Source organism: Oreochromis aureus, linkage group 7 (assembly GCF_013358895.1).
Source record: "Oreochromis aureus strain Israel breed Guangdong linkage group 7, ZZ_aureus, whole genome shotgun sequence".
Lineage (NCBI taxonomy): Eukaryota > Metazoa > Chordata > Actinopteri > Cichliformes > Cichlidae > Oreochromis > Oreochromis aureus.
This window is the reverse complement of record NC_052948.1, coordinates 28,553,492-28,574,144: the sequence shown is the minus strand read 5'-3', so window position 1 is coordinate 28,574,144 and position 20,653 is coordinate 28,553,492. Positions and strand designations below refer to the sequence as shown.

General features: G+C 42.8%; 3 protein-coding genes across 3 annotated transcripts; 1 reads left to right on the top strand and 2 right to left on the bottom strand.

Annotated features, from left to right (window-relative positions):
- Positions 1-2,491: 2,491 nt before the first annotated feature.
- Positions 2,492-13,682, bottom strand: gpat3 (glycerol-3-phosphate acyltransferase 3). Its single transcript, XM_039615642.1, has 13 exons — positions 13,543-13,682; positions 12,011-12,183; positions 11,832-11,898; positions 7,806-8,094; positions 7,313-7,387; positions 7,147-7,236; positions 6,970-7,063; positions 6,723-6,838; positions 6,137-6,192; positions 5,969-6,054; positions 5,741-5,869; positions 4,325-4,404; positions 2,492-3,741 (listed from the first exon to the last, which is right to left on the bottom strand). The coding sequence occupies exons 2-13, from the start codon at positions 12,152-12,154 to the stop codon at positions 3,618-3,620; spliced, it is 1,350 nt and encodes a 449-aa protein (XP_039471576.1). The 5' UTR covers positions 12,155-12,183; positions 13,543-13,682; the 3' UTR covers positions 2,492-3,617.
- A 174-nt stretch (positions 13,683-13,856) lies between these two features.
- abraxas1 (abraxas 1, BRCA1 A complex subunit) lies at positions 13,857-18,230 on the top strand. Its single transcript, XM_031741467.2, has 9 exons — positions 13,857-13,990; positions 14,926-15,016; positions 15,101-15,137; positions 15,215-15,281; positions 15,349-15,545; positions 16,507-16,626; positions 16,703-16,787; positions 16,872-16,983; positions 17,531-18,230. Exons 1-9 carry the CDS (start codon positions 13,910-13,912, stop codon positions 17,779-17,781), a joined length of 1,041 nt encoding a protein of 346 aa, XP_031597327.2. The 5' UTR covers positions 13,857-13,909; the 3' UTR covers positions 17,782-18,230.
- A 749-nt stretch (positions 18,231-18,979) lies between these two features.
- mrps18c (mitochondrial ribosomal protein S18C) lies at positions 18,980-20,412 on the bottom strand. Its single transcript, XM_031741530.2, has 6 exons — positions 20,264-20,412; positions 20,109-20,161; positions 19,948-20,031; positions 19,631-19,688; positions 19,495-19,554; positions 18,980-19,102 (listed from the first exon to the last, which is right to left on the bottom strand). Exons 1-6 carry the CDS (start codon positions 20,322-20,324, stop codon positions 19,026-19,028), a joined length of 393 nt encoding a protein of 130 aa, XP_031597390.1. The 5' UTR covers positions 20,325-20,412; the 3' UTR covers positions 18,980-19,025.
- Positions 20,413-20,653: the final 241 nt, after the last annotated feature.

Below are 20,653 nucleotides of genomic sequence, written 5' to 3'. Positions count from 1 at the left end.
GCTCTGCGGAGGTTTATGTGCATTTCCCAGCGAGCGCCTTCTGTCTTCATACAACGAGCCCTGAGAAATTGGAAAAGTTGCAGCAATAGATAGGAGGTGACCTGGAAACAAAAGCAATCAAGGATAGAGGGGGATGTGGGCTCCGCGGCGGCCGCCATCAGCCCGCGGTTCAGCCGCACTGTCAATAAAAGAAGAAATACCTTTTGAGGCATGAGGCCGAGGGCAAAGAGGAGTCTGCAATTTCACACCTTCATGTACCCTGCCGGAGGACATTTTTCATGCGACTCCACCTCCTCACTCAGCGAGAGCCGTCAAAGCCTCACAGCAGATTGTACACATAACAAACACGGAGAAGGGGATTGGACGGGGAGGACGGCCGCCGTATCAACGCATGACGACATCATTATTTCCCAAACTAAATAAGCTGGAATTTAACCACAAATCAATCCACTTGAAGAACTTCAGACTCAATTGTAGCTCAATCACAGCAGCAAGAAAAAAATCAATTCTGACCAATTAATGCCTGTTTCATTAGAGTATGCAAATGAGAGGTGCCGTCAGAGGCTCGGTCTTACATTTCCCCCTAATGGACAATGCCGACACTCACAGGAAGCTGTCACGGTCTGCTCTTGGCCCACTTTCATTTTGATAATGACCACTCAGACACAACAACACAACAGCCACACAGAGGTACAGAAACGACCCGAAACAGCACCAAACCTGAGAAATTACGTCAAATGATGCAAAAGATGATTTTACAGAAGCAACATGCAGTAAGGCCAAACATCTTTAAAGGGACTCTGTGTCCAAAAGAAGACACAAAATATAATCACAGACATAAAATATCTTCAACAGCGACACATCAGTAATGAGTGAACCCACAAAAACAACCACACAAACTGAGCACAGACACAAAAAATCTCCTTACTGAAAAATACAATTAACCCAGTCACACTCCTCACTGAGTCCTTGGGTGGGAGCAGGGAGGCTTCCAGCCAAATCAGCAGACAGTACTTGTTCCCCGACAGGTGAAGGTGGAGGGAACCAGCATCACTGTGGGCAACTCCAGAGGAGACCCGTTCCTTTCCCACTGAAGAGGCCAGCTTTCATCCACTCCACCTTCCCTGCAGGGAGATCCTTACAGCTGGTTCAGGGTGAGCCAACCCTGGCCTCGCAGGAGAAGTCCTAGTCTCACCAGATGATGTCCCTGATCCAGGTGAGGGTTCTGGGTTTTCTCACAGGACCAGTTTGGGAGACTCAGCCAAGTTCAAACTGCCCCCATTAACTCATCATTGAGGGACTATGAGACTCCTTTTTCTACTATGTAATTTTTCTACTATTTAATTTGGTTTATTGATATGGTTTTGAATAGTTAAGCAACACATTTTTCATATTTTGTCATGCTGTGAAATGTAGAAATACTACTGTGTGCAGTAATTTGAAGGTGTACATATAAAATAAGCATAAATAACCACAAAATGAAAATACTCATTACTGATGTAAGTAGCAGTAACTTTACCTCTGCTTATAATGATCTGTGCAGCAACTGTTTTTTCATACCTAATGATACTATGACGTACTAATAAGACTGTAAATAACTGTGTTATGAGTAGACTCTGTGTCTCTGTACACTTTTACTTTTCTCGTAGTTAACCTCAGAAAATGAAGTTGTCGTTTTATCTTCCACAGAAGTCATGAGAATATCGTTCCCATGATTTCTTTTATACCATGTCAGGCTCTGATATCCCGACGTCCTTTCCCAGCTGCGTGTCGTACCATACGTGTTAAAGTGGGGTCGGAGCGAGTCCGGCTTCAGGAATCGATCGGCCCCGGGAGCTGGACCGGACCTCGTCTGCATCACATCCATCAGAGCGGCGGCACAGAACAGATGGCAGAACGATGTATTTAAAGGCATTACACTCGAGCTAATGGCGAGCCTTAGAGGGAGCAGTCATTTACCCCTGTGAGTGGTCACTTCCCAGCACAGCGTCATTTAAAATGATGTCCGCCGCCCGATACACTCTTTTGGATTCAATTTGGAAATGTATTCATATTTACTCAGCGTACCTGCATTGCATTTGTATGGATCAGTTGAGGTAAACGTAAAACTGAGCAAATTGAATCAACATATTGGGACGGGGCGTACGTGGGGGCGTTAGCGAGCAGCCGGGGTCAGCGCGATGCCTTTTATGATGTCCCTCTGAAATCTATCTGAATCACATTAAATTGGATCTAAAGATGTGCAGACACATACATCACAGTAAATGGTGGTGGAGCAGCGCTCGCCAACAATCCCACCTCAACAATCGGGTTATAGGATCAGCTTTAGATCCTATTAATAATTCACAATCTTGTTAGGGGAGAACAAACATTTCTGTTCAGGCTATTCCAGCTGTGGGATTGTTATTCCAGGCGGTGGTGGCGGCCTTGGCGCGAGCACAGAGGCTGTGAAATGTAAGCCGTCCGTGTGTGGAAGAATAACTCCATGCTATTTCACAGTCTCTGCTTTCTTTATTAAAGCGCCGTCACAGTAAACACGCCGCCCGCCTGCCGCCTCCCTCTCAAGGCAAGGACCTCAGAGTCGGCTCTGAAGGACAGACGCGGCCTCACGTGACTCATTTAACCTCCACTAACAGGTGACAAAATATCAACACACATGGAAATACTGGAGTAAAGTAAAGTAATCTGAATACTTCAAACTCGAGTCCATTTCGCAGTAATCTTTAAATCTTTTTACTCCCAAAACTATTTGTCATTTGTGTTTGTAATTAAAAACATTTTTGTATTACTCCAAATAATAAAATAATTACATGGATCCTAAATATTCTGATTATTTTAATAAAGAAAGAGAAGGTAGATCAACCTCTCACCTCAGTGAGGACCTCATCCCAAAGGTTGGGAATCCTGCACTACATCATCTCTGATGTGGGCAAATATAAAAATAAGCATAAAAAAGTTTGATGTTTGTTTATTTTTCCCTCTGCCTTTTTCTTTCTTTTCATTTTACGGACTATTAAACATATATACATATATATGTATATATATATATATATATATATATATATGTTGTAATATTGTAATAATGTTTACTTTCTTTATTATGTCGATCTCTGTTTTAGACGTTTCTCAGATTCTTTTATTATTTTTCTTGTTACTGGAGAAGGGATTTGTGGAAAAATGTGAATTATTTATCTGTGTGTGTGTGTGTGTGTGTGTGTGTGAGAGAGGTTTCTGTTGTGTTGTGTTTGAGAGGTTTCTGTTGTGTTGTGTGTAGACACACAGATGAAATATTTCTTCGTCCATGTGAGAAATAAACGGTGAGCAGAAGTGTCAGTTTGGTTCAGATATTCGTACAAAAGTTAAAATCAGACACAGCGATGATGACGTGATAAATCATCCTCATCTGTGTGATGAAGAGTTCAGTCCTGGCAGCCAACGATGATGATGATGATGATGAAGAGGAGGAGATGAGCAGCTGGATGGGTGATTGTGTTGTGTCATGCTGCCTCCTGCTGGTGGAGATGCTGTCCTGCACCCACAGTCTGATGTGGCATTCAGGTCTGTCCTGTAAAGTCTAAAATCAGACGACTGAGTTTGCTGTGACTGATTGTTTATGATTAATCGTCTCTGCGGGTGTTTGTGGCACTGATGCCGTTCTGCCTGACGATGACCCTGCTGTACATCTTCTGCTGCTCTTCCTTATACGCGTCCTTCACCTTCCCTCGCTTTAGGCTTCCATCCCTGAAACGGGAAAAAAAAAAAAAAAACAGGAAGAAAGTTTTCACTGAGAATCTCAATCCTGCAGTTTAAGTTTTTTTCCCACACGATTAACAGGAACTCCAAAATAGATTGAAAAAAAAGAAAAGATGGTTTTCGACACAGAATTGATGCTTAAAAATTTTGTTTTGCAACTTTATGGATTATAAATATCATATAGTCATAACTTTGGGACTCAAACACAAAAAACTACTCATTAATTTATTATTTACAGTGCGTAATCATTTGCTCGTTAGTTTTAGTGAGTCGTGCTGACACGTCACTTTAAATGAGCCCTTTTCTTTGTGAGCTCGCTCGGCTGAGAGAAAATAGTCCCTGCTGCTGAGGTGTAATCCTTCAGCTCGCTATGTGAAAGCAGACATCGCCACGACTGACATCTACAAACCGGGACGAACAAACTAAATCTAACGTTCAGTGTTTAGATCAGAACAAAGTTGTTATTTCATCATTTAAAAATCTGTTTTCTATCTTTAAACTGTTCTAATGTAGATACAAACTTCAAGTGTGATGTAGTTGAGTAACTGTACTGAGTAATCTGAGTACTCACCATGCCAGGTCAAGCAGTCCTCCCCGACAAGCAATGGCAGATTTCACTCTGTTGGCAAACTGGACTGCATCCTCTCCATCCTGAAAACACACCGAGGTCATGTTAGCTGTGATCACATGACTCTCACCATCTGTGTGTGTGTGTGTGTGTGTGTGTGTGTGTGTGTGTGTGTGTGTGTGTGGCGTGTTTATGCTTCGGTAACACTGCTTTTAAAAGCCCAAATGGCGAGCAGCACAACATTTAACTCCTCATCTTCATCTGCAGACCATCATCACCCTCCATCAAAAGAGACGCTGGAGGGCGATGATGATGATGCTCAGGTGTTACAGCGTCACCTTCCTGACACAGTGAAGCACATGCTGCCCCCATCAGGTCAGAGTGGGAATTACAGCATGGGCAGATCATTGAAGATCAAAGGAAAGCGCTCAAACCTGCAGACGTCAGGCCTTCAGGAAGTCCAGACTAACTCTGGATGAAACAGAAAATAATTCACTGGATTAACCCTCTGGGGTCAACAGACACTTTCTAAGGATAGTGCTCGTTATAACTCGCTGCTGAAAAACAAACAAAACAAGAAAAAAAAACCTTTTCCTATTGGTGGAAAAATGTGATGTGCTCCTCGTCATATAGTGGACAGAAACTATTTTTTGGAGTGGCACAAGTCATTTGTGTGGGATCTTATTGTGAGGGTTATAGAAAAAATGCCTGAGGCACTGGCTGCATTTTTAGGTAAATGGTTGTATATAACTTTGTTGTTTGCAAATCTTGTCCATAGGTTTTTAAAATGTACAATTTCTATTTGCACTTAAAGTTATGAAAATGATTCATTAAACATGTCTGTGGTTTTTACAGTAAAAAATATCACTTTTTTCTATTTGGATTTTATGTTTTTTGTGTGATTTTAGATCAGTTGTGTTAATAAAATTCAGACGTGTGAGGTTATGCTGAAAAGACTGAGACCAAACAAGATAAACAGTTTATAAATGTGAGATCAAAAGTAGCCAAAAACAGCCCCGGACACCCAGAGGGTTCAAACTGGCGTCTCTCTTTGTGTCTTTATTGTGTTTCTATTCGAGGCCTTTCAGTATTACTGTGTGTGTGTGTGTGTGTGTGTGTGTGTGTGTGCATTTCTCATCAGTTAACAGTTAATGTTTCCTATATTAGTGTCAAATGATTTATGCTCAGACATTCGGTGATGTAAACGATAATGGGAAGTTTGTTGGTCACAAGCAGAACGTCGATCAGATGATCTTTTCTACCTGTTGTTTCCTGTGAGGTCATGTGACAGGTGACCCCTGATGGATTAATCAGTATGTGTGTGAAAGGTTAAAGGGCAAAAATATAGTTTAATTTCCCCACTTGTACTTCAGATCCCTCCCTGGGGTGTTTCTAGAGACGTTGACCTCCAAGGTGTACCTGTATGGTCATGGGTGGGAGGTACCACACATTGACGACGACGGCCCAACTGGTCATGGTGCGCAGCAGATAGCTGACCATGTTGTACTTGCTGCTGTTCCAGAAAGCATCGCCGAAGCGAGGGTCGTACTAAGACACAAAGGAAGTGAAGGTGAGTCAGGTTCTCAAAGCCGATTGGCTCAGGTAAAACATTCTCTGGACTAATCGATCATCGTGCAGCTTTGCTACCTTGATGGCGACGGGATGGATCGTTCCTCCGATCTCAAAGCTGCCCTTCTTAAACATCATGACCGACGTGTTGTTGATGCAGGTTCCTGTTACAGAGACACAGACCGACATTATCCTGCCATCAAATCATGATTATCATTACCACCACCATCATCATGTGACGCTGACCTTCAGGAAATATAAGGATGGGAAGTTTGGTCTTTGCTGCTACGTGAGCTCTAAGCCTGCAGAGAGGAAGCACACGTCAGTGAGTCATCAAATACGTCTGCATCAACACTTTCACTAAACAGCTGTAATTACAGATGTTCCCGTCCGTTCCTGTCCCGTTTGACTGTGATGTGGTCACGAAACCTGAGTGTGACCCTCGAGCTCGAGGCTGTGGTGAGCATTTAGTTTACAGGAAGTGAACCTGGACCAAATCAGCTGACTCATCAAAGCGTTACGCCACACGGCCGCAGCTCGTCGAGAAGACAGCAAGGCAAACATCATTAGCTGATCAGCAGCAGCTCGGCAGAGGATGAAACGCACAAACACACACACAGGCTCCTGATCCACCGGCTCTGACAGGCAGAGCCACGCTGAACTACCTCCTGAGCCAACAGAACAAATTAAAGGTCAGGGTGCTAAAAATGTGTGATCATACGGGCCACACCCAGCTGTCAGTGATGTCAGAGCATCTCCACCATCATGGTTTGGAGCAGAAATATAAACGTCTGACTCTGTCTGGCAGGTGAAATCGTTTAGTCAGCCTCACCTGCTGGTCACCGCGTGGCGGTCTTTCATCTCCGACCTCTCAAACCAAACATGAGGGCACGACCTCACCATCGACCTCTGGATGACCCCCATCAGACCTCCATGAATCTGCCCCACCTGAGGACGACATAGCATCAAGACAACAGAATACACACACACACACACACACACATACATACAAACACAGAAAGGCACACCGACAAACACACATAAACACACACCCGTGCGCTGCTGTTGACGACACTTACCATGGCATAGCAGCCGTCATTGGCCAGGATCACCACATCGATGGGCGTGGTGTGATTAGCGACGCAGATCCCTCCTTTCTGAGGTCGGTTCTCTCTGCAGAAAGAAACACACGTGCTCAGATCAACAGGACGTGCTCGACAGGAAGAGCTTGACAGGAAGCGATGAAGTGGACTGACTTGTTGTGGTAGCGGATGGTGGCCGACAGCGCCCGGGCACAGATCCTGTAGCAGGTCAGGTGGACAACTTCGCTTAGCCAGTACTTCACACTGAAACAGATGCACATGCTCAGTCTGGGCCTCGCCGAGGCAGTCACCAAAGGTGTGAACCGTGGAAGCGCCATACCTGTTCTCAGGCAGAATTCCAACCAGAGTCGTTCCGATCACAAGCCACGAGAGGCCGATGATGGCCAGAGCAATCCTGCAGAGACATGAGGAGAAGGTGAAAATCCCCCTGATCAGAGCTGTCTCACTTTTATTCACTGAGAAGGCCTCAGAGAGACAGCAGCTCTGTCACCTGGTTTCTGAATGATGGGTGTAACCACACAAACTGCACGTATACAGACTGCACTGCGGTGATGATGGTTTGGAGATAATTACAGCTAACTGCACATCTATTATCTCTTTTCTCACCAGTGATGTGTTACAGTGAGCAGCACTTCCTGTTTACCAGTTAAAAGCAGAAGATGTAAGCCCTGGAGTGACCTGAGAGCACTGAAACGTGCCTCTGGCTGAATTGCTTCACCGCTGTGAGAGCTGCTGTTCCTGTTGCAAAGGCCAAGGATGCTGAAATCAGCGCCTCCCCGGGTAGGTGAGAGGTCGAGCTGTGACACACTGACCTGAGAGGGAAGAGGACGCAGTAGCGCACGAACACACCGATGCCCCAGAAGATGGTGAGGCGGAGGCTGATGTAGCGGAAGTTCTGGTTGGTGCGGGTCAGGAGGTTCCAGGAGGCCAGGTCCTCAGAGGAGAAGCGCTGGGTCACCTGGTCGTCCACGATGCTCTCCAGGCCCTTCTTGCAGAAATACAAGGCGTCACTCAGAGCAAACTCACCGCCTTCCAGAGACCGAGAACGCCGCAGCTGCTCCATCTCCTCCTCCATCGAGCCCTCCGCTCGCTCGATGATCCCTGAGTCATCAGAGAGTTTCAGAAAGAGTTCAGCAGGACCCGAGTTTAACACAGACACAGTAGAGACGAGAGAGGAAGGAACAAAGAACAGCGCCGAGTTTAGTCTCACTGTCTTTATTTGAGCATATATCATGTATTTTCATATGTTTTATCACACTCTTCCTGTCTCTGTGATTTTCTTTTAAAAACCTGTGTGACTGTCTTGATGCATGATCAATCATCCAGGTAAGCAAATCTCAATAGTTGATTCTGTTCATCTGGATTTTTCAGTGGGAAAAACATTTCATCATCATCTAAGTGACGTATTCAGTCTCAGCTGACTGCAGGTTTCCAACCTTTAAACAGAACATTTGCATACTAACTGAAACTAGCACCACTGGTGAACAATGGGCTGTGAGGTCAGTTTCTTGGTCATTAATATGCAAATTGTCATAACCATTAATTAACAACCACTGGTCAAAGACCATTCACTGAGAAGGCTCGTCTAGCACAGCATGAAAAGTCTAAGACCAGGCAACAAAGGAAATTTGACTTACTTGTTGTGTGTCAGAAACCACAGCAAATTACGGAGAAAGTCCTCAGCAGCGAGAAGAGAACAGGATGCCACACCGAGGATGGGGACAAGTGGGTGAGAAATTTGTCTAACAGACAACTCGCCCAAGCAGAGAAAAACATCTTTGCAAAAGGGTTGAACTTTGCTGTGACACCAAGACAAAATCCCAATAGTGGAACTGATCACAGCCACAGAAACAGCGATTCAAAACAGCAACATTGCAGATGTGGAAGCAGAGCAACTGCGGACAAAAGTTTCGGCCTGTCCCAAGAATGCAAGTCCCCACCATCCAACATCAGCATGGAGGACAGGAAGGCACTCACATCACTTAGTAATGACAACAACATTATCATCCTTCCAGCAGACAAGGGTAGGTGCACAGTTTAGCTAAACCATAAAGACTATGATGACAAAATACTCATGATCCCCTGAAACAAAACCCAGGAAGTGGTTACAGGAAGAGGATGAGAGATTGTCTGAAGCAGTTAGAACAAGACAATGCTACTGACCGAACCTCATACCACAGGCTATACCCAGGGGAATCTACACCAAGTCTGTCAACCCGCTGGTAAGCAGCTCTGAACACCACAGCCAGAATACCTTGGATTTTGTTGAGAAGGTGAGAGATGTCATTATGGAGGCAGATGAAACAATGGTCTCATACGTTGTTACATCTCTCTTCACTTGTGTTCCAGTCACTGAAGCAGTGGAGGTATTTTGTAAGAGATTACAGGATGACCCCAACCTCAGCAACAGGACCACTCTCAGCACCAACCAAGTGTTTTTCTGTGTTTTTTGCTCTTGGAACTGTGTCTTCATTATACCCATTTTGCATACAAGGGTCAGTACTACAGGCAGAAACATGGGTGCGATCGTGGCTCAAGAGTTAGGAGCTCGCCTTGTAAACCTGGAAGGTTGCCGGTTCAAGCCCTGGCTTGAACAGTCTCGGTCGTTGTGTCCTTGGGCAAGACACTTCACCCGTTGCCTACTGGTGGTGATCAGAGGGTGGCGCCCGGTGGCGCCAGTATCCGGCAGCCTCGCCTCTGTCAATGCGCCCCCAGCTACAATGTAGCTTGCCATCACCAGTGTGTGAATGTGTGTGTGAATGGGTGGATGACTGGTTGTGTAAAGCTTTGGGGTCCTTAGGGACTAGTAAAGCGCTATACAAATAGAGGCCATTTACCATTTACATGGGTGTGCCATGGGTCCCCAGTTTCACCCATTGGAGGTAACTTGTACATGGAAGCAGTGAAAAAGAGGGCTCTGTTACCCTACCCTGGAACATCACCAAGTCATTGGTTCACATATGTATGTATGTGTGTGAAAAAACAAATCTCAGGACGGACCACCATTCACTGATCACATTAACTCAGTGGTAGCAGGTTAGCCTTCTTAGACTGAAATTTCCATCAGTAATGGAAATGCGCCAAAAATTGTTCCACCCCAACAGTTAGGTCACCCAGCACAAACAGATTACTATAAGACACATGGTAAAGTATTGAGAGGATTGGCATGATTTATACATTGGGGAAACCAAACAACCTCTGGCTGAGCAAAATGGCTAACTCATCAGGCCAGTGGACACTCTTTCAGTGATGAGAATGCTACTCATGGTCATATTAATGATCATGAAACTGACCTCACATTGTTCGTCAGTGGGCTGGTTTCAGGCAAATTTACTGTTTATAAGGTTGGGGAAACCTGCAGTCAGCTGAGACTGAAGAAGTCACCTGGATGATGATGAAACGTTTCTCCTACTGAAAACATCAACTTTTTGGGAACCTGTGTGATTGTTTCTGTGTCCCTTTGTGTTTTGGGGGTCATTTTGTTCTCTGTGTGGTGGTTTTGTGTCTCTCTGTAGTTGTTTAGAGTCTCATATTTTTTTGTTGTCATGTTTGTGTGTCTTCCTGTTTCCATGTCTTTTTCCTTGAATTAACCCAGAGGGACCTGAATGAGCTTTTTTTTTTTTTTTTTTTTTTAAACTTTGGTCACTTTCCTGTCCTTAAGGACGTTTGACTCGGTGTGAAAGGTTCTTGTATTTATTTCTATTTTTTTCTTTGTACCTCAGAACAAGTTTGCAGTAAATCTGTGAGGCCTACAGGCTGTTAAGCGTTAAACCTCTGACACACAGCAGCAAAGCAGCAGTGCCTGTGTTTGTTATTAGTGTGTGTGTGTGTAAGTATATGTTAGTTTGTGTTAAAGTGTGTGTTATTGTGTTAGTGTGTGTGTCTCAGTTTCTCTCTCAGGTTTCTGTTTGACCAGTGTTATGTAAGCAGCTGTTGCATCATCATCCTGAGACGAGCCATGTGCTTCTCTCCCTGACCTACAGCCCGACATCAGATGCTGCAGCTGACCAATAGGAAGCCCCCACCCTCGGCGCAGAGCGTCACATGATCTGTGCTGGCAGCCCAAACATCCAAACAGGAACAGGAGCTGAAACTCCGAGCAGCAGCACAGAGGAATCTCGTTCTGCTTTTAAAGTCTTGTACGCCACATCAGAAAGGAACAAAAGTTTGATCAGTCATGAGATCAACGGGATTATTGGTTTATTTAATAAATACAGTTTCAATCTGACCAAGTGTGATCATTAAAATGTTTAACATAGCGATTCACTGTTTAAAGCCTTAAAAATCTAATTTTACGAACACACCAACGAGTATCTGTGACAACAATTTTATTTTACATAGTTATTACAAATATTATTCTAATGTTATTAGAAATTATTTATTGTAAAAATAATATTATTTCTGATTTTTATTTCTTTTTTTCAAAGTAATTTTTAAAATTTTCATTGTAGTTTATATTATTTATTTTGACAATATCCAACAGCTTTATATCTCATATACTATAAATATATGTATATATATTATGTATATATACATATATATATTAGAGTTTCTTTATTTAAAGTGTCTTTTAAAATGAGATTTATATAATTATATAAAAATGTTATTATAAAACATATATACATGACATATACATAATTTTATTTTGATGTTTTTTATTCCCTGTTTAAAATATTTTTCCTGTTTTTATTATATTTGTTATTGAGGATGATGAGTCGTCTGGTAGTTTTTACATAAATGTGAATAATCAAACTTCTCTGATGATGTATTTCTACATCTGATCATTATTGATTAAGTGACTGACTGAATGTTTTCTGCTGTGATGCGAGCAGACTCACCGTTGGGCAGCGGTGCGGGTACGCTGGGCTGCTCCTGGCGTCCTCTCTGGATTCGTATCGTGGCCCACTGCAAAGTTATTAGGACAAATGACCTCTGACCCAAATCTGCCGCTGCTGCTCATTGCACAACTTTACACACATGTTGAGCATAGACACGAGTTCCTCTGAGGGCAGCTTACCTCAAGGAGTTTAACCAGGATCTGGATGTAGACGCTGGTGACACCCAGAGAGAGGCCGAACATGGCGGGCAGCGTGATGAGGAACACAACTACAAACATCCACAGCTGGAAAACAGCCACGGCCACGGTCCACAGGTCCTCCATTGCTGACAGCTTGCAGGTCACCTCATCATCTGCAAACAGGAGGTTAAAGGAGGCGCTAGCATCATGTTCCCCTGAGGACGAACCAAAAACACTCTGACCCGCTCCCCATCACCTCCACCACAGTCAGCATGCCGTCCTTCTCCCCTATATACTTTCATTCTTTGACTTTCCAGAACAGAAGTAAATGATCATTGAATAGGAAAAGCTTTATTCATTTCTATGCTGATAACAGTTATTTACTGATCAGCTCCTTCTGCCAACAAATTCTGTCTAACCTACAGGATCTTCTTCTAAACATTTTAAGCTCCAGATTCTAATTCTGGGACCTCTATTGCTCTGCATGATTCACAGCTCAAAATAATCTTTCTTTAACCTATTCTGCCCCTCACTTCAACCCCACAAAAAAGGGGGGAAAAACATTAGCTCATCAAGCTTTCTTCTGATTGGATGTCCATCATACAGATCCAAGAGTAGAAAAAACTGAAGCTATTTATCAGTTAACAGAAAAACTATTCACAATAATTGATCAATATTCAAAACTACCTGACAGGTAGAGTTTGATTTTCCTGAATTTATAAAATTAAAAAAAAGGTTTTAAACCTATTTTTTGTAGCAAAAACATCAAAGAAAAATAACATAACATATAATACATAACAACTTTAAGGTACTTATGCTCAAGTATTTCTGCTTTTTTATTATTCTATAATACTCCAAACCTTTTCAGTTATGACTGTAAATTTATTTTGGGAGTTTTTATGATTATCATCTTTCTTTCTGACCTGCTTTTAACTAAATGCAAAGTCTTATACATATGAAAAAACATTTTAATTCATATTACAGCTGTTGCTGAATTGAAGTTATATTAATAGAAATGTTTTAGGTTTGTGTTTGTTTTTTTTATCAACAAAACATCAAATATTTGATTGAATTTAGGTTAAAAATGTGAATTTCATATTTGTCTGCTTTTAAATGAGAGGAAGGTGAAGAGTTTTGACTATTTGAAAGACAAATAAGGCATTTCATTATATCACAGGCTGTTTAAAAAACTAGTGCACATATTTAACTAATACATATTAATATGTTTACAGCCCTTTTAAAACACATATAACCCTTTAAACTTGTAATTTAATGTAATATAAACACAACAACATTTAATTGAAATAAAATTTAAAGTGAGAAAATGACCCTTTTGAACTCAGTTAAAGTGAAATCAGTTGTTAAGTATAGGTTCATATACTGAGTATAAAACAGTTACAGCAGTAAATGAAGTAGTTTTAAAACTTTAGCAGAACAATCAGTTTACCTGTTAAAACAACAATAACAACAACAAACATTCAAAAATATGATTATTAAACAGCCTGCGGTGACTCTGGAAGTTTAACTCTTACCTGTAATCGAGTATTTGTACGTTTCAAATCCAAAGTACCGTTACATGAGTGAATTACTGGCGCTATTATTCGGATAAAGGAAGTTAGACCCGTTAGTCCGACTATCTAAACTGAACTAACCCGGGTTACCGGGACAGGACCCCCACAGAAGGCCCTGTTCCAGTGGAAGTGTGCCTGGGAGCGAGGAGCGGCGAGCGGATCTCTATCGTGCTGCTGTCCGGAGAAACTGAACCTTCAGCCCGCTGGTTTTATGGTTAGCTCGCTAACCAGCCCGCTCCTCCTCCAGCGGAGCCCGCTGCGCACGAAAAAATACGCAGCGTATGACTGCGCGTATGTGACGCGTCCGTGTTTGTGATGAAACGGCATCATGGCGGAGCCCACTGTCCGCTTCCCCGGGATCGTTTTAGCTTCCCTCATGTTTCAGCACGTTAACAGTGACTCCGATGTGGTGAGGAGCTCTTTTACTCGTCATTAAAACTGATGAATTCTTATTGAGCCTTTGTGGGTGATTATGTAGTATTATTGTTAAGGAGGAAAGCTAGCAAATAGAACAGACGCGCCAGGTGTTAGTATCAGGCTTTAAAGTTGATAAAATCGTATTTATTAGTTTAATTATTCGGATTTCAGCGTGTCGTTTGATGCAGCAAAGAATAGTTTGTCGTTTAAGTGAAGTCAGAACTCCCTCTGTGGTGTTTCTTCAACTTTTAAACTAGCTAATCGCTCTTGGGTTCCAAACAAACCAGACTCCATTCAAAAATCTACTAATTTAAAGGGAAACCAGGTCCTGGTAAGAAGTCAAACCGTGTAAAACATATTAAAATACATTTTAATGTTCAGGGAGGTCTGTAGGTAAATTCGGTACATCTGTGATCCAACAAGGAACGATTACGCGAGTCGAGTTTTGCATGAAACCCGAGATGTTACTGCTCCTTTTCAACCATTCCGTCGGTGCACACCACACTCCATTCACAGATTTTAGGTTTTAATGTAGCACTGATTATTCTCGTGTATTCGTGCACTTTTAAACAGATCCCCAAATTAACGATGATCTGTTAGTAAATTCGGCATATGTTTAATCCAACTACTGAATCTTACTGAAGACATAATTTAATTGAAAAATTGGTGCTCAGTTCTCGCCCACCACCTTTTCAGAATACACCAGACTCCATTTAAAAAATGTAAAGTTTAATGAAAATGGCTCCTGACAAGAAAACGTTAGCGTGAAACATAATCAGATACATTCAAGTATTCAGGGAGGTCTGTTGGTAAATTTGGCATATTTTTTAATATTTATGTAAAAATGCTGTAGCTGAAATTATTATATTGAGTAAACAAATGCTTATAGATGTAGGGTTTTTATATCTGGTTTTATTCATCCATCAGGAGGGGTTGATTCTCGGAGAGAGCAGGTTTGACGAGCAGGTCACCATCAGCGACTCTCAGGCCGATCACATCCACATTGAGGAAACATACAGTAAGTGCATCTCAATAAACTGTACAGTTACACAAGTACTACAGTTACTGGTACACTTTTAGGAATGTCTGTTTTCTCTGACAGACGTCCAGAAGCACATCGCCTGCCACAGACTGAACACGTGAGTGATGCATCGTGACGTAATCATGCCATCATGTGTGTGCTGTGTTCTTATGTAAAGATGTGTCTGTGTGTCAGTCTGTACAGCAGTGATGGACAGGTGAACGCGGAGGAGCTACACAAGCTGCTGGCAGAGAACAAGCAGGTGAGTGTGATGGGGAGAAGGTTTCAGCATGATGCGATCATGTGATTGACGTGTTCGGCTCGTGCAGGAGAGCGTGATCGGCTGGTACCGGCAGCGCAGGAACTCAGAGCAGCAGATGACCTTCAGAGAGAAGCTGGTGCACGAGAACCTGAAGAGCGCTCTCTCCAACCCTCACATGATCTTTGTGCTGCTGACTCCCACCAAGACGACACCTCCAGGCTCCACGCACAGGATGGAGTACTCGGCCTTCATCTCCCGCAGCAGGTGGCGCTCTGAGTATACCTGAATATCTTTATATCAGCTTGCTCTCTAGCGTTGTCTCTAAATCCTCTACAAAGACACATCAGCTCATAGTTTTTACCCAAATGTGGAGTTTGTGTTGTGGGGAGTTACTCATTTGGTGACATTTGAACTCAGTCCACAGAGTCAGCGAAGGTTGGCTTTTTTTTTTTTTTTTTAAGTTATGTTACAGTCACTCCTGAAATCTTAAATACATTAAAAACGTTGTGCAGTACGGATCAAAAATCTTCGGCTCCTTGGAAACGAGATTTAAATCTCAATTAGACTTTTCTCTTGAATAAACTAAAGGATAATAAGTTTCATTCTCCCACCGATGGCATCAAGATGGTAAAGAAGACAGTTTTAACCATTTTTGACTAAAAGCCTTGTTTGGTTGTAAAGAAGTACAGTGTAAAACCACTTCATATTAATGTTATCTAAAATTAAAATAATCTTTCCCGGGGCTCCAGAACGATACCCTGAGGAACACCTTCATAATCTGAGACTGCCAAACCTCTGTCTGCCTGAAATTCCCACATGAAACCTCTTAAAGATCATTTTTACTGTTAAAGCTGATCAACCGGGTCACTGCTACCTGTTTGCGTTAGATGAATGTTTCTTCGTTTTGTATAAAAAGATAAGAAAAATCTCATTTTACTCAGCAGGTGCTGGCAACTTAAATATCAGGAGAAACTGAGTGTGAATGAAGTGATGGTAAAATGTTTTATAATTATTAAAATGCTCCAGTTGGCTTTTAAAGTGAGTAAAAAACCTGGGAGGCATTCACAGAGGTCTGAAACATCTCAGCTTTGGGTGAAGCGATCAGGTCAGTTAGAGGAACGTTAAATAAAAACAGGAGGGTGGAGGCGGGCGGACAGCTCTGTGTTTCCACGTTTAACGGACTCGTGTCTTTTCCTTATGGTTTGTTTCTTCTTCTCCTGTGGAGGCACTTCATGAACGTCCCTGTGCTCATCACCAACCTCGGCCTCCTCGAGCAGCTTTCTTACTGGAAGGTGTCGGTGCCGTGCTCTGCAGCCGGTTACAGCCTCACGATGAAGAAACACGGGTATGCCCCGCCCACGCCGGCACGTTTACACCGTGTCCGTGTTTCTGCTGGCATAGCTGAGATTTCTTTGTTTCAGGTCAAAGTTCTTCTGCTCCAACGGGCTGCTGAAGGAGGTGAACGAAGTGAATAAGATGAACGACTCGCTGCAGGCGGAGCTGCAGGTGAGCGAAAGTGTCAGAGCGCCTGAACTTCCTGCTGCTTCATTTCCTGTTTGATTCACTCTGCATCCTTCTGTTTGTGAACAGAAAACGTGCAGAGACGTGGAGGAGAGCGAACGCCTGGTCGAAGTGCTGCAGACGGAGGTGTCAGCCCTGAGGACGAGGCTCAGAGAGAGGCAGCAGAGCGAATCAGGAAAAGGTTTCAGATTATTTTATCTAATCTCACACAGCAGCGGGATTAGATGAACTCACAGTATCTGCCTCTTCCCGACACCAGAGACACGTCTCGGGATCAGCCCAGCTTTTTAAAAACACTGCGTGCCACAACGCAGAAACTCTTCCTGTGCTAACATGTGGACGGACAAAACTGAGAGTTAGTCTCATAATGTCAAAGGTGTTGTGTGATTTGTGGGCTTTTGATTGGCCAGTATTTCGTCGTGGTTAGGTTTATATCACTGCGTGTTGCTTTGGCATGCTCTCCACAGACTGTGAAGTCGCTCTTTGCATTTTCATGGAGATAATTTTTAGATTTTTTCATATTTTAAAAATTCTACCAGTTAGAAATTAAAATAATAATAATGATAAAGATTTGGATCGCAGTGATAACTAAAGGGGTAGGTGAAGGTGAAAACCCTGATGACAGGAGAGGAAAAAGAAAGTGCCAGTTTAATGTCTTTATTTAAAATCACGGTTAGCTGATGACCTGCAGTAAAAGTTTTTGAACTTTTCTTTTTCTCCATGAACAGAAAGCGCCGGCGACCCCGGCGAGCCAAGGAAGAACCTGCTGCTTCAGGAGGCCGTCAGGGCACTGCTCGCCTCCTCGCCGCTCTTCCACACCCAGAAACTCACGCTGCAGGGATTTCCTGTTCCTGACCACACAGAGAAGATTTCCACAACGACAGCGAGTGAGGCGCCGCCGAGCACAACACACTGTCGTAAAAGGTTGAGGGAAATGCTGCCAGAGAAGGAGAGGAAACGCAGGAGGAGCAAGAGCTGAGTCCAGGATGTATCCAAGTTCTGTCAGTGTTTTTGGAACCGGTCTGTTTAAAAGAACTGTTATCGATAAAGTTTGTTTCAAAAAAGGACAGCAGTGGTTCTTTTTACCTGAGCAGGTGTAAAGTTCAGAGTCTTCACGCTCAGATGGAGGACTGGTTTGATTTAGGCTTCCAGCTGTGACACGTTGGTGTTTATTCCAGATGTGGGAGAGCAGAGGCAGCAACAGCACGTTCGGTTTTAGAGTCATCAGGTTTTTACCTTTTGTTCAGTTTCCAAGTTTTTACCTGACCTTTAGTTGATCTCGCGCTCACACAGAAACTGTTTCACACTGCGTTTTATTTTTCACTGTAAAGGATGAAGCGTGCATTTCATTAAAGGTCTGACCGTGTGCGGTCATTTGAATTTATCTTCAGACTGCAGCAGAAATCATAAAGCTCTGAATTACACAAACCTGCCTGTTTTTTTTTTATCTGTTTCATATAAATCAGAGGAGTCAAACATGTGGCTTGGGGGCCAGTATCAGCCCACAACAGAGTCAGGTCCAGTCCAGGTGGTGGTGAAAACTCTAAAAACTGATGAAATGCGAGAAGAGCTTTCCCCCACCGCCGGCTTCACCGAAGACTCAAACTGAATAAATTAAATTAAGGAAACGACCCCTCCCTTAGTTTCTAAGCCGCCTTCATCACCACACTGAATATTTGTACTCATCAAATTTTAAAAAAAAAAAAAGAAAAGAAAGGAAAATGTGCACAGACAGAATCGGTGGCCTCGCTGTTTGTGATGAGATCGGCTGATTTTTTTTTTCTCCATAAACACAAACTTTCTGGGTTTTACCAGCTCTGTACGAGCCGACAAGACTTCGGAGAGCCCGGGTTACGTTGGTTCATACATTTTCTTGATTTTAAACTCGAGTGACACAAACTTTAAAAAGAGAGTCTAGGATAAAAATATTTCAGTCATTTTATTGGTATTGAATATTTTATAGACTCTGTTTAGTGTGATGTTTGAAAGTCTTCAGATGATGTCACAACCTTTCAGTTTTCAGAAGGTCCAAATTAAAAATAAATAAATAAAATTAGCAAGTGTTTTTAAAGTGTTTAAACTCTTTCACAATAAGAAACCGTGCGGAGGTGTTTCCTGTGATGAGGACACGCTTCATGTTTGAAGCTTTGGCTCAAACAAATTCTCCGACAGCAAACTGACAGCAGAGAAACTTTATTTACACAGACACACAGATGTTTGACACTAATCCAGATGTTTGATTCCACAGACGTTAGGGTCCTTCATGAACTGTGGATTTTTGTGCGTCACTGACATGAAACCTGCAAACAAAAGTTTATATTAACGGCTCACGTCTGTAGCTCAGCTCAGAGGGAAACACTTCTTATATAATTATGTTAGAAATGTGGCGAAAATGGGAATATTTGGATTATATTTGTTAAAAGCCAAAAATATGAAAAAGATTAAAAATGCAATAAAGCAGTTCATTAACTGGGTCATCAAATGCTAATTTACTCAAGTCAATGTGAAAACAAAATATAGATTCAAATTCTGGATGGAAAAAGACAGCAATTAGCCAAAAGTTTTGTGTTAAAAATTCAATAATTTAGTCTAAAAACATCCAACAAAAGTCGGGATTAAAGTTGAGATTATGATGGCAAACAAATCGAATGATGAAACAGAAGAATTGAAAGTTAAGATGCTGTGAACGTACCCATGGACTGAGCCTTCTTTATCGCCTTCGACACTTCTTTCTGCTTCCTTCCGCATAAACCTGAAAAAACAGAAGGAGGTGTGACCCAACCTGAAGATGATTTAATCCAGATGATTTGCTTCGGGCGAAGACTCACCTGTGATGTGGCGGCCGTAGATCCTGCCCGTGTGCGGCGAGATGAACTGAGAGAGCAGCTGCAGGGCGACAAACTCAGATTAATCCACGACTGAGACTCAGTCTGACTTGGGATCAGGAGATCCTGTCACACACCTGGAGGAGCAGAGCTGCTGCTTCAGGTGTGCACCCAAGCGCAAAGGTCAGTCAGAGGTGAAGGCCTGATTTCTGGCTGATTATGATCTTCCCAGTCACAGATATTCTGATAATAATCTCACTCAGCGTGTTTTTTCATTATTTAATCTGTGGTGAAGTGCTGTTTCTTTCCGTTTGACTCACCTGGATGTTTTTAAAGTCCACCGTGACGTCACAGAGGACGCAGCCCTTCTGAGGCTCTCTGTACGGGTTCTCCATGTTCACCAGCTGAAAAACACAAACACATCTTCATAACCAAACTGAAATCAGCAGCGAGCATCCATCAGCCTGCACTCAGCACCCACCCCGTCCTCCGTCCGTCCGGCTTCACCTGCGGCGGCCGCGAAGCTCCGCACACCTACACGGGAGCAGCACGGCTAGAGTTAGCATTTGTACCAGAAGGATTGGAGTTAAACTTCAAACTTTTATTTTTGTAATTAACGTGTTACGCACGACTCACCTGTGTTTCCATAGCGACACAAGACAGGTTTCCACCTCTGCAACTCCCTCAGACACAACATGTTGACCTAACACGGCACAGGAACCGCTTCCGCTGCAACTGAGAAATACTTCCGACCACTTCCGCAGACGCTGTTTGTGACTTGGCTATAAACTGTAACTGGACGATGTCACTAAATTTAAAATATAAACCTAAAAGAGGTATATTGTCTGTTTTTAATATTTCACGGATTTCCACAATCTAAATGTTTACTATTAATGAGATATAACATTTCGCTTTGAGTTTTTTACGGAAAGGTTTAATCGTTACTCATCTCAAAGATAAACCAAATCAAGATAGAAATCACCCGGAACACATAAAGTCTTAGGAAAAGCAGCCCTACGCCTCATT